Here is a 27,723-nt window from a genome sequence, read left to right as displayed (position 1 = left end):
TTCTGGGAGGCATATTGTGTTTCTAATCCTCAGCTCCATTTGCCATTACAATCAATCAGGTGTGTCAATTTTCATTTTGAAAGTAGGGACAAAATAGCTTGAAGTCAAGCCCTGGTTCTACAAATAACAATCTGTGTATTACTACAAAATGTATTCTATAACTAATCCTTAATGACCAGCACACATGTGGAAAGCTGAAAATTTTTTGGAAAGTGATCATATATAATAGTTACAAATTATAAAAAAAACTAATGAAAACTAAAACCCAGAGATGTAGTAAGAGTAGCAGTTGGGAACTAAATAGTATTTTTACTCACTTAAAGGAATATTCTCTGCACTTAATCCACCAAACAAAAAAAGCTGATCATCAGCAATTGGTGTCAAAGTATGCCAAGATCGATGTTTTGGTTTCTCTCCATTAGTATGAATTCTACATTGAAAGAGAAAAAAATTAATGACACTGCTTTTATCATGTAAGCTAAAAGAAAGGATTTGAGGTAACCTCATAATTTTAAGTTACTATTTCTTTGAAAAATCTTAACCAGATGTGAATCTACAAAATACTCTATATTGCCTTGATATGAGTCAAAGAAATAGTAGTCAAATAATAAAACATTTCAAACTCATTTTAATGGTCCACTTATATACCATTTCTGTCTTATTTTAGTATAATTTTATTTCTCTAAATATTTATTATTCTAAAATAGTCTATTAGTCCTAGTATATTTTCTGAATATTACTTATACTATATATATTTTTAAAACTCTTACCTTCCATCTTAGAATCAATACTGAGTATTGATTCCAAGGAAGAAGAGTAGTAAGGGCTAGGAAAAGTGGGATAAGTGACTTGCCCAGGGTCATACAACCAAGAAGTGTCTGAGGTCAAATTTGAATGCAGGACCTCTTGTCTCTAGGCCTGGCTCTATCCACTGAACCACCTACCTAATCCTGTATTTTTTTTAAATAAAGTTTTATTGGTGTCTTTAGTTTTTTTTACCTAATCACAATTTCTCCCAGTATCCCTTCCTCTTCCCCATCCCAGAAAACTATCTAATGTAACAAATACGGTTTTAAAAGGGAAAAAAAGAGGACTAAGGAGGTAAATTGCCAAGGTTGATCAATTCTGAAAGGAAAGAGAACAGGGATACTTATCATAGCATTCTTATGAAGTGGAAAAGAAAAACAGGATGACTGCTAGTGAAAATGATAGGATCAAATGAAGGTTTTTAAAAGATGGAAGAGAATGAGTATTGTAGGCACAGGAAAGGAGGCAGTAGATTGCTGTATTTTAGTCCTGTCTCATTCTTTTTTACCCCACCTGAGATTTCATTGGCAATAATAGTAGAGTGGTTTGCCATTTCCTTCTCCATTTATTTTGCAGATGAAGAAACTGAGTCAAATAGGGCTAAGGGGCTTGCCCACATTCATAGAGCTAGTGTTTGAGGCCATATTTGAACTTAGGAAAATGAGCCTTCCTGACATCAGCCCCTGGTATGGTGTCCACTGTGCCATGTAGCTGCCCCTAGCCAGTTTATAGGGGGAGATTAAAGATTAGGAAAAAGAATAAAAATGATAGTGAGAGCTTTCAGGTGGAAGACAGGCTCAAGGATTCATGCAGAGGGACTTATCTTGGCAAAGAGAAGGGCTATACAAAACCAGAGTGAAGTAGATAGTGAGGGAAGATATCTGAGTAATGAGAAAGGAGAAGGATAGAAAAAGAGAAGAAAGGAAAGCCTTCAAAAAAAATTTTTTTTTTTTTGTGAAGAATGAAAAGTCCCCAACAGGGAGAGTAAGGGAGAAACTGCTCTGGGGAGACTTGAGAGATGAAAAAGTTTAGGACAGCTTTGTAGAAAATAGGATAAAGTCCATCAGGGAAGAGTAGAATAAGATTTCAGTGAGGACCCAGTTGAAATTAGATAACATCAATTTGTTGTAGATCCAATCAGCATAGTTTCATGATTTCCTCCAGTACAATTCAACAGCAAATGAAAGATGGTAGGAGCAATCCAGGACTTGGGTCTGAGAAGGCAAAACCAGTAAAAGAATAAGAGGCAAGAGATTCAAAATAAAGAATGATGTAAAATTGATGCAGAATTAAAATAATGAAGATTCATCAAAGGGTCAAAGAATATAGTCAGTACAAATGTTGGGGCCTGAGGAAGATTCCTCTTATATGTTTATTATTTTAAAACCAATATTGACTTATTACAGTTCTAATCATACAGTTTCTTGAAATGTGCCTTGGAGGCAGCTAGGTGGCTCAGTGGATTGAAAGCCTGGTCCAGAGACCTGGGTTCAAATGTGGCCTCAGATTCTTCCTAGCTATGTGATCCTGAGCAAGTCATTCAACCCCAAGTGCCTACGTCTTACTTTTCTTCTGCCTTAGAACCAGTACACAGTATGGTTCTAAGGCATAAGACAGAAGATAAGGTTTAAAAGAAAAAAGAAAGAAATGTGCCTTGTTTAGAATACCATACTTGTGTTGCCAAATTTACTGTGGTGATTGAAATGTTTGGGTTTGTATCAAAACATTAATCAAATTAGTTAACTATGTTTAGTATTGTATTACATATTAATTGGTTAACTACTAGGTCAAGATTGTGAAGGCTATGGCAGATTTTTACAAACTAGAAAGCTTTCAAGAAAGAACCTGGGGGGCAGTGGGGTAGCTCAGTGGATTGAGACCCAGACCTACAGACAGGAGGTCCTAAGTTCAACTCTGGCCTCAGACACTTCCCAGCTGTGTGACCCTGGGCAAGTCACTTAACCCCCACTGCCTACCCCTTACCACTCTTCTGCCTTGGAACCAATACCCAGTATGGATTCCAAGATGGAAGATAAGGGTTAAAGAAAGAAAGAGCCTGGCCAATACAAACAGTTCTCTGAAGACTTACCAAATTAAGTTCAGAGAGGTGGCCAATAGATAGAGAATTTGTTTGGCCAGAATGAGTTATAAAACCATCTACTCAAGTAGAGAAGTATTACTTGCTATCTGAGTGAGTAAAAGATATACTGAAGAAATAATAGATCTGAAGTACTGAAGTAATTTAAACAATTCAAATCTAATAGAAAACACAGACCTAATTCAATAGAAAACAATAATAAAAGGTTAATATTGAAAGCAATGCTCAAATCCATCCATTTATATTAAAGAATGGCAACAGAGAATACAAAAGAAAACATAATCCAAAGATCATACTGACACAGTCATCAAAACACATATCTAAACATCCTCAAATACACCAGCATATTTCCTGTTTTGTAGTTTAGTCTAACAATCATTTTGGTCTATAACTTGGTTAGGGATCTGGATATGAACAGATAGCCAAGAAGTGATAAAGGAGCAAAATCACAAAACAACTAAATTTCCTGTATAATTATGGACCAAAACTCTATCTCAATTCCATATATTACGGGCATACATGTATATGTGGATATATTTGAACACATAGGTATATCAACATAACTAAAGCCAAATCAAATATAAGTGATTTGGGGGATTATTTATATGTATTTTAGATTATATGCTTCTTATTTAATTAATGTAGACAGTTAAATACATCTCAGCATTTTTTTAATGTTACTAGCCATGCATAAAATCTAGCCTTCCAAACATTGTTTTCCCAATCTTTTCCAACTGGTAATTATTAATCTCCATGTCTGGGAGCCACAGCCCCTTCTCCAATATAATCCCCATTGTCCAGTTCCCACCACATGCTAGATATCCACTCTGACCTGGATATTGACCACCCAACTCCCACCTTTTCTAGAGGGTCTAGAGACCCACTCTACTCTGACCCTTGGACTTTCTATCCCATAGGCTGTAGATCTTTCCTACTATTATTCTCTAAGGGTCTCAGGGTTTTGACTTCTGTCTTATTACTCTGGCTGAAACTAACTACTACCTGAATTTACTTTCTTCCATTCAAATGAACCTTCTTTTGTACATTTTTTCACCCAATTAAAATGTGAGCTACTTGAGAACAGGGAATCATCTCAATTTTCTGTTTATATCCCACAGTGCTTGATAAGGTGCTTAGCATATAAGAGCTTAATAAATATTTTTTTTATTTCATTCCATTTTATTAGTTTATGTTGGGCAATAATCCTCTAACCAGTCCCCTTTCCCTAACAATGAAATCCTTCCTACTGTTTTACTCAGGGACAAAAATAAAAAATTTCAAACTGTCATATTTCTATTTCAAACTTACCTTCCAGACCAAGTCCAAGTATCTAAGTTCAGACAGTGCAAATCATTCATCCTAGTTTGCTAAAATAAAATAGAGTTAAATTAGATGGTAAACTACATAATGTATTTTCTAAATATCTGTACTACAAATCCTTATAAAGAATCCTTATAAAAAAAGCATTTTACAAACTTTGTGATATATACATTTGACTATATATTTATAAAGATATATTTATATATGTGCTGTTATTTAAAATCTGTGATTTCTTTTTACATTTTGTGAAAGCACCATATGATTAAAAATAGGATAGAGTTAAATTCTACAACAATGGAATATAGAAAACTGGAAATAGAGCTAACATTAGCAATATTAAATATAAGATGTAGGTAACTTTTTAAAACAGAAAAAGAAATTAACTTAAAAGTATTAAAGATTAAGCTTACACCTGAGAGAGAATTTTCTGACAAGGGTTTTAAAAATAAAAATAAAATTTCCCTCCCTAGAATGTATACATATGTCTGGGTCTGCATATGTATCTAAATTATATGGAAAGAGAATATAAACTAGCTATATAAATTTCACCATTATCTGACTATAAGATAGTATAAACTAGGAAGATCCTCATAAACAAAAAACTTTTTTCATTGAAAATATACTAACCAATACTCGTCCTCCAAAAATATAACCCTTATTTCCAAGAACTGCACATGTGTGAGCTGCTCGAGGCTGTGGTGGAATTCCATTCTGTAAGGAATGTAACAGAACATCATATTTGAGATTTTAGCCTTGAACATGAAACTTTGCAATGAGGGATATGAAACATATTCACCATTATATGATTATTTTAAACAGTTGTTAAATATATCATAAAAAAGAATGATAAAAAACATTCAGAATGAGTAGTTAAAAAATACATTCCTAAAAGTACTAATTATACATAAAGGCCATCATTTAAGAATTACTATCTCTGTAGTCTGTGTCATTTTCTCCTCACACGTAAAGATTTATTTGTTCTCATCAGTCATTTTGACTTCTGAATGGCAAAATAATGTCTAACTAGTTTCATTAAAGATGATGAGGGCTTTCAGAGCCAAATTAGCAATGATAAACAGTTATCCTTAGGATAAGAAGACTGCCTCAAAATTCTCTAGCTTAGTAAAAGATGATTTGTCTGGTTAAAAGTACAAATACTGGGGGCAGCTGGGTAGCTCAGTGGATTGAGAGCCAGGCCTAGAGACAGGAGGTCCTAGGTTCAAATCTGGCCTCAGACACTTCCTAGCTGTGTGACCCTGGGCAAGTCACTTGACCCCCATTGCCTAGCCCTTATCACTCTTCTGCCTTACACAGTATTGACTCCAAGATGGAAGGTAAGGGTTTAAAAAAAAAAATACAAATACAATACCTTGGGCCAGCTAGGTGGCTCAGTGAATATGTGAACCTTAAAAATTTCCCAGACCCTACTTCATAAGGTTGGGTTAAGACCATTCCCCATTGGGACCATTCCCCATTTGGGCAGTGAAGGTACTTAGATCAGGAATGTGAGACCTCTACTCCACCCCTACTTAAGTCTGCCCTAGAGGAAGATAAAGTTGTAAACTCTTTGCTGAACAATGAAAAGTACTTGAACCCATACTTATAGTAAGACAAAAAGTTCTTTAAGCCATGCCTATTTTTGGATATAATACAAAAGGGGGCTAAGTACCTATAAAGGTCAAGCAACTTGTGAATTTACAAGGAACAAAGAGGTGAGAAACTTACTCAGAGCTTTCCTGGTGTGAATTACTCAAAAATTTACAGCTTCTTAGGTGTGAACTAAGAATGGTCTGTCCTTTGAAAAACATCTACTGTGATTGGTAGATGGGAGAACTTAGGGAGGTGACATAGGAGAAAATTCCCTATATAAGGAGATGACAGTCTCCTAAAAAGGACAGTCTCTTGAATACAGTTTCTAAGGAGGCTGTTGGGAGAAAGCTCTGGAAACAGGCTCTTGGGACAGTCTCTGGCTGGAACTCCCTTTGAAGGAGACTCTGTCTCTCCCAGGTCTCTCTCGGGACAGTCAGCTGGGAAGTCTGAATTGCAGCTGGTGCCTCTCTGATAACTAGAATCCTTGCTTGGACAGATCTTGTGGTGAGTGATTAAAGACTAACTGATCTCTCTCTTAAGGCCATGATCTCATGGCCTAGAAGGTCTAGGCCATGTTGGCTAAGGCCTTTCATACTTATTCCTCTTTTATTCTCTCTCTCCTTCTTTAATTCCTCATTGCATTAATTAATTAAAATCTCTATAAAACCCAGTTGACTTGGGTATATTTCATAATTGGGAATATTTCCCTGGCGACCACTTTATTTTTAATATAAAAAACATATTTCTGCGGTCACAATTTACTAATCCACTCTTATATCTACTACAATTTACGACCATAACTATTTTAACTCTTACAGCTTATGGCCTCAACTATTTTAATTTATTATTAATTTTAATTGCTATCTAATAATTAATTAATAATTATTATTATAAATTAAAATAAATTAATTATTTATAAATAATTTATATATTTATTATATAATATATTATAGCATCATAATATATTGTGTTTATTTATATTAATAAATTTATTAATAAAATACTTATTAATAAATAATAATTAATTATTGTGTAATAAAATTTAATCATTTTAATTGTTATTATAATTAATTTTAATTATTATTACAAATAGAGAGCCAGGCTTGGAAACAGGAGGTCCTGAGTCCAAATTTGGCCTCAGACACTGTATGTGATCATGAGCAAGTCACTTCACCCTCTTTGCCTTGGAACCAATACTTAGTATGAATTGTAAGACAGAAAATAAGGGTGTTAAAAAAAGAAAAAAGGCTAATACCTTAATCCTTGTGAATAACAAAATAATGTGATAAGTTTTTCCTTATTTACAATTTTGCTTAACACTATATATACAAACACATAGGTTTTCTACTTATGCTGTGATTTGACTATTTTAACAACTAGATCTTTGGCTGAGATATAAACTATCCCAAGGATGTATGAATTATGTTCCTACATTTATTATTACAACTCTAAGCATTTCAACCCTACATAAATTTCAGGATTTTTCATTCTTCTGTTAAAGTAGCTATAAGTTAAGAAATTACTAATTCAGATGCTGCTTGTTGTGAGACTTGTGACTTTAGTTTAAAATAATGGTGCTAATAGGATAATATCTCTATTAATGAAAAAGATATGTTCTAGTGACTGGAACATATCTTTTTCATTAAAAGTGGAATTATTATATTAATTTTAATATTAAATGGGAATTAATTAAAAATATAAAGACTAATGACATATATTTTTTCCTTTTGATAATAGGGAAGTCAAGAGAGAAAGAGGATACTCAAGAGTCTCACCTAAAAATAAACCACCAACATGAGAAAAGGCAAAGTTTGAACACTGTTTACCTTTAACTGGGCAGGACAAATGGAAGATATGTTCAAAAGTACTTTGGCCATTTTTTACTATGGATGTTTGAAAATCTGCTTTGCATGATTTAAAAAAAATTTAATGGGCTTTATTATTTAAAGGAACAATGTTTCTAGAATTCTGTTAAGTTGAGGTATCACTATAAGCAAAGGGCAAGAAAAGATGATAAAACCTCTTTAAACAATCTTTTATTAAAAAACAACAAAAAGCTAAAAAACTAAACTTATTTGTGAAAAAATATTACTGACAAAAGGACTCAAGAGAAATACTTTGCACTAATGACAACTCAATTGCTAAGATCTAAATTTCATTAGAAAAAGAGATTTGATTGTTACCAATGAATATAAAAATAATGAACATTAATAAAGCTAATGATTGTAAAATTAAAGTTGATTTTACTCACTTTAATTTCTGGTTGAAACCAAGTCTGTGTGTTTGTATCAAAAACATGGACATCATTATGCCAACCCCAGAATATCTGCCCTTCCTAAAACAAACAAAAATGTAAATTGAAATTTTCATTCTCATATTACCCTTAAATTTATGAGTATATAAAAGACAAAGTATAAATAATCAAATCATCATCATGGTCCTAAAACCAATAACTATATAAAATTTTAAAACTTAAAATAGGCATTATTTAAAAATGGACTTTTTAGTATCATATTCATTCAATTGCCTTTTTCAGTTTAGAAGAGGCTACTATGGCAACTCTTTGGATTAAGCCACCCCTAAGAAAGGGATGTAGAGAATCTAAATTCGACTGATGAATTTGGCCTGAATAAAAGCAGGATTGTAAAATCTCATTAGGAAGGGGCCTCAGAGGCCATCTAATATGACCTGTATCAATTCAAGAGTACCCTTACAATATACCCAAATGATCATCCAATCCTTGCTTAAGAATCCTATCATGAAGGAAAGCCCACTACCTCCCAAAGTCATCCACTCTACTTTTGAATAGCTCTGAATTTTAGGAAGTTTTTTTTTTTTACATCATCACTAAATTTGCCTCTTTTTAACTTCCAACCATTATTCCTAGTAAACAAGCACAACAAGTCTTATCATCTTTCCACATGACAGACCTTCAGATATTTATAGGATTATTGGATTTAGAGCTAAAAGTGACCTTAAAGAACATATTGTCCAACTTCCTTATTTTATAGATGAGGAACTTGGGCCCAGAGAAGTTAAGTCTTTTGTCCAAGGCTGTACAGGTAGTAAGCACCTCAGCTGGGATCTGAACCCAGGTGCTTTGACTTCCAAATCAGAACTCTTTTCACTACACCATGCTGTCAGCTATCATGTGCCCCCTAAGTCTTCTCTTTTCCAGGTTAAACATCCCCAGTTCCTTCAACTGATCCTCATATGGCATGATCTTGAGGCCCTTCACCGTCCTGGTCGCCCTCCTCTGGATGCTCGCCAGCTTATCAATGTCCTTCCTAAAATGTCTTCCCATAGCCTGGGTGCCTCAGGCACACTAATACACAGTTGGTGGAGCTGTGAATTGGTTCAACCGTTCTGGAAAACAATTTGGAATTATGCAAGAAAAATCACTAAACTGTTCATACTCTGTGACTATATGCTAAATATTTATAGTCCAATTCTTTTTGGAAGCAAAAAAACTGGAAATAAAGTGGGAACCCATCAACTAGAAAATGACTAAAACTGTTGTATAAAAATGTAATGAAATATTGTTGTATACCATAAGAAATGGTGAATATGAAGAATTTAGAGAACATGTTAAGATTTGTACAAACTGAAAGAATAACCAGGAGAACAGCATACACACTGACTATAACAGGGGTCCCCAAGCTGCAGCCTCCTGAGGCCATTTATCCAGCCCCCACCTCACTTCCAGAATGGGCACCTCTTTCATTGGTGGTCAGTGAAAGGAGCACTATATGTGGCAGCACCGCAAAGCGCACATCACTCATGTACACTACTTCCAGTGACATAATCCTTTGAGTGGCACCTTGTTCTGAGAGTAACTGAACGAGAATGAAGTGCAGCACAAAGAATTATGTGGCTGCACAATGGAAGACGTCAGCATGGTGAATGGTGATCTGGGGAGGGGATTTCGCACTGTGTATACTGCTGCCCGGTATAGTGGTGACAGTGATGGGCCTGTGCAAGGTGTGACAGACCCATCACAGCCCGTGCTGCAGTCTCCTCTATCCCAGACAGTGCTATACAGATTTGTTCATAGTTTTAACCCTAAAAGAAAGTTAATAATGATTAAAAGAAATGATCAACCTTGGTCCCAAATAATAAATTATTAAACATATTTCCTACCCTCAGAAGAGATAGGCATGTTATTGATCAGGGGAGGGTGGATTAGGAAGAGACTGAAAGTATGAAATGTTGCATATTATAAAAATGGAGATTTGAACTCCAGACTTCAATTCCCAGGAGTCCTTGGTAGCTCCCAGAGTTCCCCATAATCCCAGGTGAGGTCATCACCTGGGCCCCAAGGAGAGAGGGGTTTTTAAATGGACTCCGACTTCAGGCTCTCTCTTCCTGCTTCTGCTTCAAAAGACACGCGTCTCTCAAGATGTAGTGTAAGTGAAATTGAATGGGCCTTTTGGGCCTCCTAGCAATGTGCTTTCTTATTTTGTATTTTCTTTATTTCTTAATCTTTAATAAATCTCATAAAATTATAATACCTTTAGCAGATAAACTAAACAATTTTAATCATAACAATATATTGTAGACATGGCTTTTTTGGTGGCTTAATTTTATGTTACTATTTCTGTTATAAAGGAGTATTATGGCTAGGGGAAGTATATCAGAAAATTACTAGCATCAATAAAACTTTTATTAATAAAAATAAAATAAAATGTGGTACCAGAACAGAACACAATACTCCAGATATAATCTGATCATTACAACAACAACATCATCACCCTGGTCCTGAACACTATATCTCTCTTAATGCAGCTTAATATTACATTATTATTTTTAGCCTCCATACCACTATAGACTAATATACACAAAGCCTCTGTAATGCACAGGCCATTGGATTAATGGACAGAAAAGTCTACTCTGTACTCTGAAAACCAAGCAAAAGTATCTAAGGAAATTTATTTTAGATATTTGGGAAGATATTCACCAGTTAAAAAAAACAAACAAACCCTAGTGATTCAACTGAAGAACGAAAAAACATAGAGTCCAGCAATGAGGAAATAAAATCCTTTAAATTATAAACTTTAATATTAATTTTTTAAATCAATAAGTCCTAAGAATTTGGCTTATAAGTAATGATGAATTTAAGGCTGATTCCCTTGCTCCAAAAAATAGATGATTAGTCTTGGTGAACATCACCAATTCCCTCAGATCCTAGGAAGGAACAAAATAATGAGTCAATCTAATGTCTAAAGAGGCTTGACCCTGTTCAGTGGTTATTTATAAGCAGATTCTTTTAGTTATAGTACTGCTACCATCTCTCTCCTTTGCAGCAATATCTTTAGAATGGTTTTCAAAAGTAAGAAAAAAAAAGTCCTTTGCCAATTGGTAAATTGGCCATTATCAGATTTACATCGACATCCCAGGGCTACAACATATGTCATTAGTTCCTAAGAATGAAAAGAAGGCCCATTATTTCTAAATACAATGTTTCCTCTTAAAACAGGTCAAAAAATAGAGTAAAGTTTCTTACCCAAGATGCATCATGAACATCAAAACAGTCTTGGAGTTCACTGTGTTTCCTACATCCATAACCACCAAAATATATTAACCTAAAAAGAAAAATACAACAATAGAACAGCGGGTGGGAGTGGAACGGATGAAAGTTAACTAAGCCCCTCCAAAACAGAGAAGATTTTGACAAATTAAGACTATGGGAAATAAGTCTATTAAATTTTAACATTCTTTTCTCTTGAATTCCAGGTCTGTGTCCCCAAATGTCTGATAATAACAACTGGATATCTCAAAGAAATCTCAAATCGATGCAAATTTGAAACCATCATTTCTCCCCCTAATTCTACCCTCTTCCCTATTTCTTTTCTGTGGAGGATACTACCATCTTCCCAAACACTCAAGGTCACAATTTCAATTATCCTCAACTGCTCACTCTCCCTCACTCTGAGAGTCATAAAGTCATATCAATTCTACCTCTAAATTTCTGACATCTCTGCCCTTCTTTCCATTTATACTAGATATCCTAGTTTAGACCCTTGTCTCTCACCAGGACTATTTCAATATATATGGTGTAGGTAGGATTTTAACCCAGGTCCTCTGACTACAAATTCAGCATTCACTTCACTGTACTGTTTCTGTCAAAACTTAACTTGTGTCACCTCCTATGTGAGGCATGAACTGAACATTCCAGTAACAAATGCCTCATATACAAAGTACCTAATATTCTGTATATTTGTATATTCTTATCCAAGAACATTATCTCTCCTAAAAGAACATGAACTCCTTGAGGGAAGGAACCGTTTGTTTTTGCATTTGTATCTCCAGCACCTAACACAGAGTCAATGATTGAAATTTTATTAGAAAGACATATACTACATAAGGCCAGGTAAGTCTTAGAAATATGAAGTCAGAACATTTTTGTGACATCTAAGAGGAAATCTTAGTTTTTTGATAAGCCTTTATTGTAAAAAACTTCCATGCAAAACACAGAACTTAACAGTCCCACTTTACTATTATAACCAATTCAAGTTTATTTTTATATATGACATAATACAACTTAAAGCTATGTGTCATTTAACTAGAGTCCATAAAAAACAAACAAACAAACATAGACTTTTCCTTTCTGTAATTGTCAAGTATGGCAAGAACAATATCTAAGACTGGAAAGTAATCTGTAATGAAGACTCGTATTTCCATAAAAAAGGCAATGAAACAAAAAAAAGGACTGAAACCATCCTCAAGACTTAATTGGCTGGGGTTAGCTAAATGGTTTTGTGGATTTGGAGTCAGGCCTAGAGGAGTTGCTGGGTTCAAATATGACCTCAGACTTTGCGACCTTGGACAAATCACTTAATCACCATTCTCTAGCCCTCAGAAGAGAGCTTCTGCCTTAGAACCAAAATAAAGTATTGGTTTAAAAGGAAAAAAAAAAGATTTAATTTACCTGGGGCAGTGAGGTGGCTCAGTGGACAGAATGCCAAGCCTGGAATGGGAACCTGGGTCAAATCTGTCCTCAAGCACTTTCTAGCTATGTGACCCTGGACAAGACATTTAACCTCTTTTGCCTAGCCCTTGTCCTTCAGGATGCAGCCACCCCTGGAAGAAATACAGTGGCTTCAAACATGTGTACTACTTGGTCAACCCAGCTGTGGCCTCTGGCTACCACTTCTGTTTTGCAATTCTTTGACTGAGCATTAGTGATAAACATCACTCCAGAGTTGGACTTTATAGGAAAGGTTATCTTAGTAACTCCTACATATCCTCAACTGATAATGGCAGCACAATTAGTGAGTTCCCCTAATGTGACTATAATACTTCTTTCTAAACATGACTATTAACAAGAGGAGGAATGCAATGAGTGGTCTTGCTTACTAAAAGACAAAGTCTAATAAGGCTAATCATAAGCTTGCAGAGATGTTGTACGGCCAGTGAAGAGGGTAATGGCATCTTGCAGTTCACAGACAGGCAGGCAGAGAGGTAACAAGCATTTATTAAGAGTTTATTATGTGCCTGATACAGTGCTAAGCACTGGAGATAGAAATACAATAAAAAAAGGAAAGTCCCTGCCCTCAGGAAGCTTACATTCTAATAAAGGAAAACAATATATAAAAGGGAACTGAAAGAGGTGGGAGGAAGAGGATGGATGATGGTGAAGTTCAGAGTCAACAGCACAGAAGGACTAGAAATGGTTATGGTCATTACTGGAGGCCCCCAGAATGAACTCACTAATGGGAAAAATAGGACTGCCTGGTGAAAGAATATTCCAGAGTAAGAAGACCCCAAGTGTTAAGGGAGATTCCAAGGTAAGAAGGCACCTGATGATTCAGGAGGTGGCAAAGTTTGGGAGACTCAAAAGTATATCAGAGAAGAAAATGAAGGCTCACATTAGGCAGTAAGAGCATGAGGATCCCAGAAGATGGGACAGCAGCATTATGCAGGCTCTTGTATTGAGGGGAGGAGTAATAGCAGCCCTATCTCAGGGAAAGGGAAGCAGCAGGAGTGTACAGGCACTGGTGGAATTGGTTGGTTGTTGTCCTTTACACTTGAAGAGGACCAAAATGACATTAACTGGTGATGTCTTTTGATTAAAGCATACATTGAATTTAAGTGAGTCAGAACTGCACAACTCATTCTCTCTTCCAGAGTCATTGAAGTCCAGTGGCACGATAAAAGTTAAAACAATTAATGATGGCTTAGGATGCAGTAGATGACCATGGTTTCTTTAATGTATAACCAAGACTTCTGCCTTCTTCATGGCTGTTGGAACAAACTGTTCTCATTTGCCCTTTCCACTAGAATAAGTCTTCACAGACCTGGGGTTTGAGGTCCATCAATTATCCTCTACCTGGTTTAGCCTGCCTGCCACCATGATTTACTGGAGTGTGGCCAGTTGTGCATGTTACAGCTTTTTAAAGCCACAGGTGAGAGCTGGGTGAAAGGCAGATTCCAAAGGTGGCTGAGCAGCCCTGAAAAGGACTCAGCAAGCCCTCATACCAGAGGTGCTAGCCCTCCCTGAACACCTCATACACAGCAGTAGCAGTGCACAGGCCCTGGAATAGTGAGCATAACATGGGTCACAGAAGAGTTGGCTGTAGCTGGGTCCTGGTAAATTGGGCCAAGATATGGGGCCCAGTGAAATAAAGAGTAATAAGGGTACTAGCATAGGCAGCAGTACAGGCAGGTTCATTGTAGCCATTTGATTATTATAATCTGAAATCAGTAAAACCATTCCACACTTTTGCCAGTATAGTGCTTATACTCAATAGACAATATTCCCAAGCAAAGCTTGACAGACTAGGGGGTAGAATTGCTGGAAGGTGTGTTGCTTCCTGATTACTGCCCAAGATCTGAAACTGCCACTGCATAACTACCATTCTTTAAAGAAGATACAGTGATAGGATCACAACAGCACAGATTGAGAGCTAGAAGGCATCTAATCAATCCAAGCAATCACACTGCCACACAAGGGCCCTAAAGAGGGCAAATATTTGGTATCTCTTCCATAAGGTTCTTAGGGAAGTCAAGGCTAATAGGCTGGAGAACACCGAATGGTAAGTGGTAAAAAAAAAACAAATTTCAGTAATGACCTAGATTCTGAGACAGGTTGCATGCCCTCTTAGCTACCTACTCCAGATGACCTTGACCCATGATGAGGAATGATGACATGAACCAAAATCCTATACATCAGGCTTTTCAAATCCCTGAGATCAAGATTATTTAGAAATAGTCCTAAGGTCATTGAAGGGGGAGACTTTTAGGATCTTGTCACCAAAGGGTAGGACTTAATAGAAGCTACTAAGGCTTGAAAGATCCTAACATGTAGGCTAGATGAGTCTTTCCTTAAAAAAAAGCACTGTAGGGCAGCTGGGTGGCTCAATGGAGAGAAAATCAGTTCTGGTGACAGGAGGCCATGGATTCAAATCTGAGCTCAGATATGTCCTACCTATGTGATCTAGGGAAGTCACTTAACCCCATTTGCCCAGCCCTTATCACTCTTCTGCATTAGAACCAATACTTAATATCGATTCTAAGATAGAAGGTAAGGGTTGTATTTTTTTTTATTTAAAAAATTTTAAAGTCCTGCAACAATTCTCAGAACTTAATAGTTCTAGGGGAGTAAAGTTTAAATTACAGAAGTTTCCAAGTTGTGTAAGACATAAAAAGTTCATTTCAAGAGTATTTGTGAAATGATCTCTGTTTCCAATGAATAATGTATGAAAATGACCAAATAAAATAATGTTAAAAAAAAATAGAGTATTTGTGCTTCTTATTCAAGTCAACACTCCTAACCAAGCATATCTTTGTATATAGATAAGGGGAGCAGTTGAAGCAAAGCTCTATCTTTGTTAATGTAATAATTAAAAATGGGTTTGACAAATATAAGATTTTTTAAATTTTTAAAAAATTACTGTGGTCCCTGTTTATAAAATTAACTCTTAAGTCACAAGACTGTCAGCAGCTTTAGTAGCTTTATTATAGCAGGGAAGAGATAGTAAAGAGGGAAATGCAGGAAGGTGATAGGGGAATTGTCTAGCCTACCACTCTAAGTCTGCTCTGAAGAAATCTAGATTGCTTCCCAACAAAGTTCCAGTCTCCAGTCAGAGGAGTGGAAGAGTCTCAGCCTCCAATGCAGAAATCTTCCAACACAGAGACACCAATGCAGAAGTCCTCCAATACAGAAGAATCCAACACATAGACAACAATGCAGAGGTCCTCCTTCAGCAAGAGCCACCAGCACAGCAGAAGCAGAAGTTCCTCAGTAAGAGCCACCAGTGCAGAAGTAGAAGTGACTCAGAATGCTCTTGACTGGCTTTTAGAAGCCATTTTCTCCATGTCACTTCCTGTCTCTCTAGTTCTGCCTTCCTTTCATTGTTGGCTGATCTATCACATCTCAGGAACCAATCAAAGTCTCTCAATTTGCCTGCCCCAGGGTCAGTGTCTGTGGGATCCACCTCCCATCCTCTGAGGGTGAATCCTTATCAAAAGGATTCACAAGGGGGGCAGCTGGGTAGCTCAGTGGATTGAGAAACAGACCTAGAGATGAGAGGTCCTAGGTTCAAATCTGGCCTCAGCCACTTCCTAGCTGTGTGACCCTGGGCAAGCCACTTGACCCCCTTTGCTTAGCCCTTGCCACTCTTCTGCCTTGGAGCCAATACACAGTATTGACTCCAAGACGGAAGGTAAGGGTTTTTAAAAAAATAAAAATTTAAAAAATTTAAAAAAAGGATTCACAAGTTCCTGATTAAGTTAAAAGGTTGGAGCACACCAAGTACTTGATTAAGTTAAGATTAAAAAATTCCCTTTCACACTAAACAGCCTTCCCATACTACTGTTAAGTAATGTTCCTTTTATAAAATGCTATGGTCAATGGTCTCATTTTATTACAATCATGAGCCTGAATTATAGGCCTGGCCTGAGTCTGGCCTAGCCTAGAACACCAAGATTAGCTTGTCACCCAGGTATTGCTAGATAAAACATCAAGATAATTCACAAAAACTCTTTTATTTACTTTTTAGAAAGCTTAAACAAAAAAAAAAATCACCCTAACCATTTGTAACCAATGCTTAACCAATGTAACCAATGCCTTTAAACAACAAAAAGATGCTTAGTTTAAGTATTCTTGTGGTTTTTGTTTTCAGAGACAATAAAATTGTTAATGGTATCAGTACATAGAGATAAATAAAATCAGACTTTGATCCGTGCTCTTATCTTTCTTAAGTATGGACAGAAAATAAGTGAAAAAAAGTTTCTTAGGATCGAATGTAGAAACAGTTTAAAATAGGATTCCTGACAGATTTAAATACCATTATTCCAAATTATTTAAAACCAAGTAGCTTCCATTACCTATTTTCATGATTAAGAGTTTTGTTCAATTTTCAAATATGTCCTATCACCTTTAATATCAATTTTAATCCCAACTACAAGACTAAAGATTTTTCATTTTATTTTTTCCATATGCTCAAATCCTTATTACAGAAGTGCAATTAACAGTAGAATAAAACAAAACCACTGAACATTACCTGTCCTTATATACCCAGCAAGAAAGTTTGTCTCGTGGCGTAGGTGGCTGTCCTTTAAAGTCGATGATTTTTTCCCATTGAAATGTTCCATTTCTCGTTCGCAAATTAACAAAATAGAGCTTTTAAAAAAGGAGAACACTATTGGTACAATTCAACATACATTATATTGGATCTGCAATTAAAATAACAAACAGTAATATAATTACATTTCTATGCTTATCAATAGAAAACTTTAAAAATAGTAAAACCAATTAAAAAAGGAAAACAAAAGAATCATTATAAATGAAACACACAGCACAGAATCTTCTCTCCCACCTTCTTGCCCTATGGAGATAACTTTAATATATAAATTAGCTCCAAAAGACATGGAGTAAAATCATAGTAAAAATATTTTAAGTGCTTATATTTAATGACTTATGGTCATACAATTAAGCATTTATTTTATCTTAAAGTTAAAGTTTCTGCAATTTTAGAGACAGTTATGGTTCATTGGGTAGAGTGCTAGGACCAAAGTCAGGAAGATCTGACTTTAGATCTGCCCTCAGATACAACCTAGCTACACAACTCTGGGCAAAGCACTTATCCTTTAATTGGCTGATAAAAGGATCCAGTGAATCTGCTGGAGAAGAAAATGGCAAATCATTCCAGTATTTCTGCCAAGACTACCCCATGGATAGCTATGGTCCATGGAGTTACAAAGAATCAAACACAACTAAACAATCTGCAATTTTCTGAAATGAAGTTTCTACATTAGATATTCTATGGTACACTCCCTGAATTAAGCAACGTATTACTCTATTGCTGTATCCTTTGTCATCATATCCTCCAAAAATGTACAGTTTTCCATTAATGCAAGCACCACAACTTCCTGACATGGATGTAGGGAGTTCTCCTTCCATGAGGTGCATTGTCCTGCAGCAAAATAACATAGAATTCTATAACTTTCCAGAGAGACAAACAAAAAATATCCCCTAAGTATCCATCAATCATTTCATCAAAATACACTAACAATTTTGCTTTGTAAAATTTTATAAAGTTCCATAGCAAAGATTATCAGACATAAGCCAAAATAGTACAATGTTCTCGTTTGTATTATCAGAACTGAGAATTAATGTAATTTAAGAAAAGATCACAGAGGTCCTGAGAATGAAATAGCTTTCAGAGAAGAAAAATGCTGAGAATTTATAAAAATAGATACCTGAGAAAAAAGAAAAGCTGAACATCTACAATAACTGTACAAATACAGTCTTATAACATTTAACCAAATTCTACAACAATTAGTACAAGAGCTGGCACACTGCACGATTTAAAACATATATAGCTTACCACAACCCATTGTCAATTTCATAGATCCAAATTTCATCATTAGGCAAATACACTTCATTGTCTTCAATAGACTAAAAACATAAGATATATAAAAGACACATTCGTCAATTAAGTACAACACGTATTATTGATGCTATTGGGCATGAAAACTGTGTCCGCAAAATATAAAATAGAATCAGATATAAAAAATCATCATGTGAGGTTTTAAATATAAAACATTCAAGGAATAAAAGAATACATTGCTAAAGTCTGACGTATGTAAAAAGTCAAGTGGTCTCATGGAAGAAAAAGTTCTAGGAAAATCTGAGAAAGGATCTCAAAAGTGAAATTTGAGCTGGAAACACAATTTAGATTAAAAAAATTTTTTTTAATCAGTAGAAGGGTAAAAAGAGTATAGAAGAATGTACATCCTGACATAGAAAGAAGATCAATTAATACCATTTTGGCCCACATTATGGCCCAAAAGGGACAAGCTTGATTTTGTTTTATTCATTCAAACATTTATTATGAAAGCTAAATAATACTAACAATAACCTTGAGAATTTTAAAAAACATTTCCCCCAGAGGGCCACCAAGAACCCTCTAAAAAAACAGATGTAACATGAAACACACAAAAAAAACTTATCAGCAAGAAGTAGAATTCTAGTTACATATTTAAGTAAAAAAGTTATAGGAGTTACATTAGAATCTTTAGAAGCAATTATTTTAGGCATAAGTCACTATATTAAAAATTATACTGGACAATGACAAAAAAGTTTTTGCTGTCATAACCATAAAAATAGAGGATCATAGAGCCTTTTTTGTGCTAATATCAAATACAGCTTCAAATTTTGTCTATCGTCCAGTTATTAAGAGGATCACAGTTTTTAAATTTCTTTCCCTTTTTACTATGAAAAATTGTGTTCATTTAACTCACCTAAAATCTAGCTACTGATACTTTCATATTATATTTCACTTATAGAATATCCCTCTACAAGGTCCAACAGTCATCATTCAGAATGTTCAAACTTAATCTGCCCTACTTTGCTTTTCTCCTACTATTTGAAGCAGTCCTCATATTCATAACTGTTAGCAACCAAGTTTTCTAGGAATAAGTCAAAATGTGAATCCAAGAAATGGATACTGAGTTATGTTACTTGCCACAATTTTATAGACTTGGAAAAGGTCAGGCAATTTCTTAGTCACTTTTCTGTCTTGTAGTTTCATCTTTAATCACTTTCCTTATTTAAGGAATTTCCTTTATCTAAGAAGATATCTCCTCTGACTTAAGCTTCACTGATTCCTGGAAATTTATTTTTTATATGCAGAAAATCTACACTATTTTGATTCGCTGACTCAATATACTTTTCCATTAAGCTGAAACTTAATGTGCAATGATTTAAAAAAACTTTTTTTTAATTTGGAAAATTTTTTAAATTAATTTTTCCATTGTAGCCAACAAGCAGTTGCACTTGGTTTTACATGTGTCACTGACCAAAACCTATTTCCATATTATTGATATTTGCACTAGGGTGATCATTTAGAGTCTAGATTCCCAATCATATCCCCATCAACCTCAAAAAACTTTTTTAAAAAATTGGTTTTCTTTTTTTCTCTTGGAATCGGTTCTTTACACAGAATTTTTTATTGTATTAGCTGTCTATACTGCCCCATTTATAAATGAAGTAACAATATTTTACATATCTAAGTTGTAATTCTAATAAAAGAATAATCACTTTAGCACCCAAGAGATATCCTAAAAATACTTTTCATATTTAGTGTTTCTCAAAAGATATTTCCTAACATATTTTGATACTCTCTTGCTAGAGTACTACGTCCAGAAGCTTAAAAGTTCACCTTCATTTTGAAATAAGCTGAGATCAGTGCAGGCACTTCAATACTACCTAATGATGAGCAAAATCATTTAGGTCTACTTAAGTTATTGGATAAAGATCTGAAAATGGAAAGGATACTTCAGATGGGTAATCACTACAATGATGATCACCTATAATATAATACTTAGCCACACTATTACAATTTGAATCTTGGGTTCATCTTCATTCAAGTCCTCAGTTACTGGAAGTTTTATTTCTTCACTGAATAAAATGGGTCTTATTGCTTGCTGATGGTAAATTTTTAAAAGTCTGTTTATATGTGTTGAGCAAAAAAGAACAATATGTTAAGTGGTTTTTTTGTTCTTTCCAAATCAAGTTAACAACAAAAGGCAAGTACTGAATAACCATGCATTCTACTAATGTTGTGTTCTAACAAGTTTTTTTTTTTTAAACCTTACCTTCCATCTTGGAGTCAATACTGTGTATTGGTTCCAAGGCAGAAGAGTGGTATAAGCAATGAGGGTTAAGTGACTTGCTCAGGGTCACACAGCTGGGAAGTGTCTGAGGCCAGATTTGAACCTAGGACCTCCTGTCTCTAGGCCTGACTCTCAATTCACTGAGCCACCCAGCTACTCCCTAACAAGTATTTTAACAAGAGTGAGACTAAAGCCCTATCCTGAAAACTATTTTACCCCCCAAATGGGGTTCATATACTTTCTCAACTAAAGCAATAATGCTTCATCTCTAAGATTTGTTAACTTGTAAGGCTAATATAAACTTCTACAAAACACTTGAGAAAAAAGGATTAGGAATAGTAATGATGCTAAATAATGTTTAATGCCTGGCACACAAGTGTCAAGATGTGATACAATGGAAAGAGCCCTGATTCTGAAGTCAGGTGATCTGGGTTCAAATCCAACTACTAAAGCTTAGTACCTTAGTGACCAAAGCCAAGTCATTCAACCTACTTGGGCCTTAGTTTCCTCACCTGTAAAATGAGGGAGTTGCAAAAAATCATTAAACTATTAATGCCTTTTGACCAAGTCATACCATTACTCCAGAGTTCAAAGAAAGGAAAGGGACATATATACAAAAACATTTATAGCAGGTCTATTTGTAGTGGCAAAGAACTAGAAACTGAGGGGATATTTATCTATTAAGGAATGACTAAATAAATTATGGTATATGGATGGAATAGTGCCATAAAAAATTATAAAAGTGTTGTTTTCAGAGAATCCTGGAAAAACTTGTATGAACTGATACAAAAGGAAGTGAACAGAATCAGGACAATTTAAACAATAATAACATTGTAAAGACAGCTTTGAAAGACAGGAGAACCCTAATCCATACAATGACCAACAGCGACTCCAGAGGAAAATAAAAGCTTTTTAAAAAAAATTGAATGAGAGCTCAGACTTGATGGTTTCTGAGGTTACTTCAAGCACTAGCTCTATGGTTCTATAACCTGAAGTTCTAAGAATATTCAACTACATATTTAGAATTTTGATGCATATATGCCACATAGCATGTAAAATGATATTTCATATAAAATGCAAGAACATGTCAACTAATGATTTCTCACTATACACTCACCTCTTTGTCCTGTCCCACAAGTGAATCACACTTTATTATTTCATCATATTACATAGTTCATATGCAAATTCACACATGATTCAACAAAATAGGTGGCAAAGAAATCTGGTTGCATTTTTAAATTCAGCATTAAAAAATACATGTAAAATTTTCATGGGGCAAAAATATATGTTGACTAGAACGTTGAACTAAGTGTAAAAGTATTGGTTTTGATTTCTAAAACATTATAAGAAATCACAAGATGATATGATATATAATCATCCTAAGGCTAATTATCTAATAAAGTCTCTCATTTCTTTGTTAGTTGATAAGAAAAGCAATATTTTGATTTGTACATTTAATAGTACAAAAATAGAGCTAAGACATTTTAAGTTGTAAAATACCTTCTGTAGAACAGCAATTGCTTAGAAAAAAATGATTAATTCTTTTAAAAACTGAAATACTTCTGAATCAGAAGCAGCAATTTTATACTGTAATTTGGAATATAAATCAAGACACCATGATATACTTATTGACTTTAAAATTCAGAATAAATGTTCTAAATTGTGTTTAAATCCATAATACAATATTAAAAGATTTACATATTTATGCATAACATTTCCTGTACACAAATATGAAAAAATGTTATATTATCAAAACAAAATTGTTCCTAAATGTCATGGCTAACAGAAGTTAAATCAATTCTTTGACATGTAGAGTTTGCAAAGAATATTGAATTATATGTATCAAAGTAGTGCTAGCAACAGAGTTCTTACCAATAACAAGGATCATAAAGAGCAAGGAATAATCATGTTTCATTTTTGTCTTTGAATTCCCAGCACTTAGCAATGTGGCACATAAGAGGGCCTGGTGATTGTATTGATTGGTTGATTTCTAAGCAGTATAATTTGTTTCATACAGTACCTTTCCCTTACCTTTAGAAGGCACTGCAGTTTTCAAGCTCGGTGACCTAGAGAACTAGTTTAGTCCTGGGTTGTTCCCTGTTTTAAGAATACCTTTGAGAGGAGATATTCTGGGATGGAGATGATTCTAATTTAGTCCAAGATACCTACAGCCTTCCTATGACTTATACTAGGGGTAAAAATGAAATAACTGGAGAAACTTAAGAATCCCAGGAACCTTTAAGCTATAACAATCTGGATAGCAATTCCCAAACTTTTTGGTCTCAGGATCCCTTTCTATTCTTATAAATTGAGGATCCCCAAGATTTTGTTTATATAGACTCTTTTTATCAATATTTACTGTTAGAAATTAAAACAATCTTAGCATTATTATGAAAATAGTTTTGTCTTTGAGGACCCCCTAATCTCAGGATCACAGAGGCTCTCTAGAACATATTTTGAAAACTGCTGATGTAGATCAATTCTAGGCAATTTATGTTCTTCCAGTGGCACTGACAGTAATCCTTCTTGAAATTCTTATCATTCTTCCTATGTACTTTTCTTTCTTCCTTAGATCTTACTACTTTTTTTGTTTCCTTTCTCTCCTGCTTATACCTTAGTCCCAGCTAACAACATTGCTTAGCCTTACAAAGACTATAGATTCATGATCTAAACATAGTTAGCTGAAATTATGGGCTATTCTGACAGGACCTACTGAGCTTATATACCAGGTGACTTTTGAACCCAATTAGTCCACAAAAAGAAGATAATAGTTCATCATTCAACCTTCCAGATAATATACAAACAAACTTGAACAGTGTTGGGTTAGAGAAATCTTTTATTATCAGCTTGGGGACCCTATATCTTCAAGATTGGTACAACTGATATAGTTTAAGTGAAAACTTTTTTTCTCCTTTGACCTTGAAAGTATCAAAATTCAATTACCAAATTAAGGTTCACTTTCCCTTAATTAGGAATAATAAAGGTCCATAGCTTTCAAAATATTTCTTAACAACTTAAGCCCTGGACACTTGCTAAACCTTGCATGCAAGCACATAGATATTACCCAAAGATCCCTAGGATTCCAGGGCTTTTAGTTTTGGAAACAATTTACTTCTGCCAAAAAGCTATGTGATCTGTTCTATTATCAAGAACCTTTAATTACTTCCCTAATTAAGAATTTACTCATTACAGATCAAAATACAGAGAAGAGAGAGAGACAAGTAGAAGAGGACTATGCCCTACAATGATTCCTCTATGCATCTTCTGCCATGCCAGCATGGAATGGAGGCACTAGGTGTCTGACAAAAAGCAGGAAAAGCAAAAGAATCATAGAACCTGTAGCAAGGTAGGGCATGGAAGAGGGTGAACAAAAATTTAGCTGGACACACCAGGAGACTGGGTTTGGTAAGACTATTAGAATCCAGGTCAAAGGACCTTGTTTTTCCTATCCTGGAGTAGGAAGGCAGGAAATTCACGTATCCTCCCTCAAAGCACCTATTACAACCAGAAAAGAAATGCTTCTTCCTTTAAATGTGTATTGGCATTACTATATTGGTTAAATTTGTTATATTAGAGTGAATGACCATGATTTGTAAAAACCTTTTAAGTATACCCTTTGGGATGGAGAGAAACCAAACAGTAGAGGAAACTTGCCTCAATTTAAAAAGGGTAGATTAGTCAATTAAAGAATTTATACAATATCAGTAACCCCTTAAGATATCCATAAATCAGTCTGCTTTGAACCAGAAGAAAGCGTTAATAAGGAAATGAGCCAACAGTAGTGCTTATTCAGGTAATCACACTTCCCATAGCAGCCAGCCAAAATTCCACCTGGCTACAGGAAGAAAGACAATCTGCCATCTTATTGATACGCAGAATATTTGATTTTAAATGGATAATTATGTAGTGTACTTCCATGAAAGGCTGACAGGTTATAAGTCAGTCGTATGAATTGTTATATTAACTTTTAACAAATTCTATACATTAAAATAAGTTCTCTTCGGAGTCTCAAAAAGATAAAATAAAAATATCAACAAGAAAAACACATGGCATGAAACCATCTAGTACCACACTAGCAATTAAGTGTGACCTAGTAATTTAAAAAAATCTTTTGATTTCAATCACATTTCTAAGAGATGGTGGGACTCGGCAACTATGGTACAATACTGTGGTCCTGCTGGAGTACTTTAAGGCCGAGTCAATTTTTGATGCAGAGAAGTTACTGGTTCTGGAAGAGGTAGCTGAGAGGAGAACCAAACACTGTATAAAGAGAAAGAAAGGAGGGAAAATTGAGGGTTATGGAAGAGCTTCATGGGAATGGTGGAGGCATAGTGGCAAGACCATCACTAATAGCGGAAATAAAGGAATAAAAGGAATGGAGTATGGCACAATGTAAAGCACTTTGCCCTGGGAATCTGGGTTCAATATCCAATACTTGGGACTTACTAGCTGTATGCCTTAGGGCACCTCGTTTCATCTTTTGGTAAAATAAGAAGGTTGAACTAATCTATCTCAAAGGTCCCTTCTAGCCTACACTAGGGCTGGGTGGCTTGGTGTCCTTAGTGCAGGTAGGGTGGTCGGTGTAGAGGGCTCATGTAAGGGAGCCTGGTTTTTTGAGGGGAAAGATCTTCCATGGCGCATCCAAACTTGAGGACGAGTAGTCCGGACTGAAGAGAGGCTGTAACCCGGGACACTTCCCCGCCTGCAGACCTGTGAGGAGAGGGGGCCAGGGAGCTTGTGCGATACGCCAGGGTCTCCAGGCCACCACCGGAGGGAGTCGTCTGTCCCCGTTCCACCCAGTCAGGAGGGAGCCGCGCGTGCTCTCGCCCCGCCTCCAGGAGCGGAACGTGCGTGCTCCCCTTCTCCCCGTTGCGCCACCCTCCCACCGCGCGCCCTCAGTAGAGGGCCGCGGATGCTCCCTCCTCCTCCTCCTCCTCCTCCTCCCCACGCGCGCTCTTAAGGAAGCAGCCGTACAAATTCCTTCCCCTCCCCCTCTCCCTCCTTGCATTCTCCGGGAGAGAACCGTACGTGCTCCAGGATCGGGCCTAGCGTGCTTCCCTCTCCACCCCGTACCCTCTCCCCCGCCCCTATTACTGATCCTAGGGCAGGTCCAGCGCGTTCCCCACCCCACCCACTTCTAATCCTCACCCCTCCCCCTAGTTCTGGGCTGGCCTGCGCGCCCCCCCTCCAATCCGAGCCCTGGACTGGCCCTGCGCGCCCCTCCCCGCCTTTCAATCCCCGCCCCTCCTACCAAGCTAGCCCTGGCTGGCCCCGGACTGAACCCCCGCCCCTCCCACCGTGTCGGCTCCTAAGGTCAGGGCTCCAGCTGCCCTCGTCCTCTTACCACATATCCCCCCCAGACGTAGAGGAAGTTCCCATCTACTACAGCACAGTGTCCACTCCGCTCCTCGGCCACACAGTACCGTTCGGCTGCTGCCATCGTCGCCGCCATCCTTCCCTTGGGCCTGACCTGGGAACAGCGCTGCTGAGCGCCTCTCGCCCCTTCCACCCGGAGCGACCTGTTTGGAGGCTCCCTTCTCCACACAGGGAAGAACGGAAAGCGGAAAGGGTCTAACCTGGGGGAGGCGGAAGTGATACGTTCCGCTTCTCCGCACAACTCCCGCGAAGCGAAGAGCAGCGTTCGGGAGCAACTGCGCGTTGAGCCCGGGAGCAGCCCCGGCACGGGAGTTCTTGGAGCCTCCGAAAAATGGAACGCAACGGCCACCATACGACCTCCGCACTTTCTAGGATGGCCTGGGGCTGCTTGCTGGCCCAATCGGCGGTCCTATTTATTAAATAACAATAGCTTTTTATTTTGCCCCGACTACATGTGCGAACCGCAATTTCTAGGGCCGCTTTCCACTCCCATCCCCTGGAACGCTCTCCCTTTTCTCTACCTCTCTTCAGATCCCAACTAAAGTGCTCTTAGATTAATTCCTCCCCTCTCTTAATTATCTCCACGTTTTCCTATCTATAACTTGGTTGTACATGGTTGTTTACACGTTGTCTCCCCCATTAGGTTGGGAGCTCCTTTAGAGCAGGAATAAACTTTAACTTTATATGTATTCCCACCCAGTGCCTACTTAACGCAGTCAATTGGCTTGTGAATTAATTGGCATTATCTCATATCAACAACCCATACTATCCCCATTTTGTCCATGAGGAGACCTACTAAAGAGTTTAACCTATCCAGGAAGTGTAGCCACCTGTTTAGCAAGTGTATCAGACAGAATTTGAACTAAGATCTTCCCAACTCCAAGAATCTTCTAATAGTCATGATCCGCAAGTTCTGGAATTTAATAATTTTTCCTCCTTGGTAGTCTTTCGCCATGAGGGTACCATAAACTTGAATACATGCTTTCACTAACTTTGCTTTTGTAATCCCATAGAGATAAAAGTTTGCACCAAAGAGGAGTAGAGGAGAAGATTGAACTTGTAAATATAAAACAACTTCAGAACTGAGGCTAAACTAATATAACTGGAACTAAAAAATCAGAGGTTGTAGTTTCAGCACTAAATCGAATTAATAATCTCCCACAAATTTATAACATTGGCTGTTGAAAATTTGGTGATTGGGAACATAATTAAGGCTTTAATGCACTGATCTGAAACTTAAAATATGAGTTCTATTGGTTGGAAAACACATGATCAAGATAACACTTTGAACCCTCATTTGTACCATATTTGATTACTAAATGATTTTGTTATTTGACTAGTATTTGGAAAGATCAAAAGCTTAATAAACACAAAGGTACTTAATATTTAAATCCATCATTAGCAATAAGATC

At 36.4% G+C, this 27,723-nt stretch overlaps 1 protein-coding gene across 2 annotated transcripts in view; it reads right to left on the bottom strand.

Annotated features, from left to right (window-relative positions):
- KLHDC1 (kelch domain containing 1) overlaps positions 1-26,858 on the bottom strand; it is a 48,736-nt gene extending 21,878 nt beyond the window's left edge. The window contains exons 1-10 of one of the 2 annotated variants that reach the window (XM_056810960.1): positions 26,280-26,621; positions 25,061-25,195; positions 18,646-18,716; positions 18,114-18,231; positions 17,320-17,438; positions 11,319-11,397; positions 8,067-8,150; positions 4,853-4,936; positions 4,214-4,272; positions 318-430 (exon numbers count right to left, since the gene is read on the bottom strand). In XM_056810960.1, coding sequence (XP_056666938.1) covers positions 318-430; positions 4,214-4,272; positions 4,853-4,936; positions 8,067-8,150; positions 11,319-11,397; positions 17,320-17,438; positions 18,114-18,231; positions 18,646-18,716; positions 25,061-25,195; positions 26,280-26,387 — 970 coding nt within the window. In that variant the 5' untranslated portion in view covers positions 26,388-26,621. Of the gene's footprint in view, positions 1-317; positions 431-4,213; positions 4,273-4,852; positions 4,937-8,066; positions 8,151-11,318; positions 11,398-17,319; positions 17,439-18,113; positions 18,232-18,645; positions 18,717-25,060; positions 25,196-26,279 lie in introns of both variants that reach the window. The other variant, XM_001378843.4, reaches the window with a different exon arrangement.
- Positions 26,859-27,723: the final 865 nt, after the last annotated feature.

Source organism: Monodelphis domestica, chromosome 1 (assembly GCF_027887165.1).
Source record: "Monodelphis domestica isolate mMonDom1 chromosome 1, mMonDom1.pri, whole genome shotgun sequence".
In the NCBI taxonomy this organism is placed as follows: domain Eukaryota; kingdom Metazoa; phylum Chordata; class Mammalia; order Didelphimorphia; family Didelphidae; genus Monodelphis; species Monodelphis domestica.
This window is presented reverse-complemented; position numbering and strand designations above follow the sequence as displayed.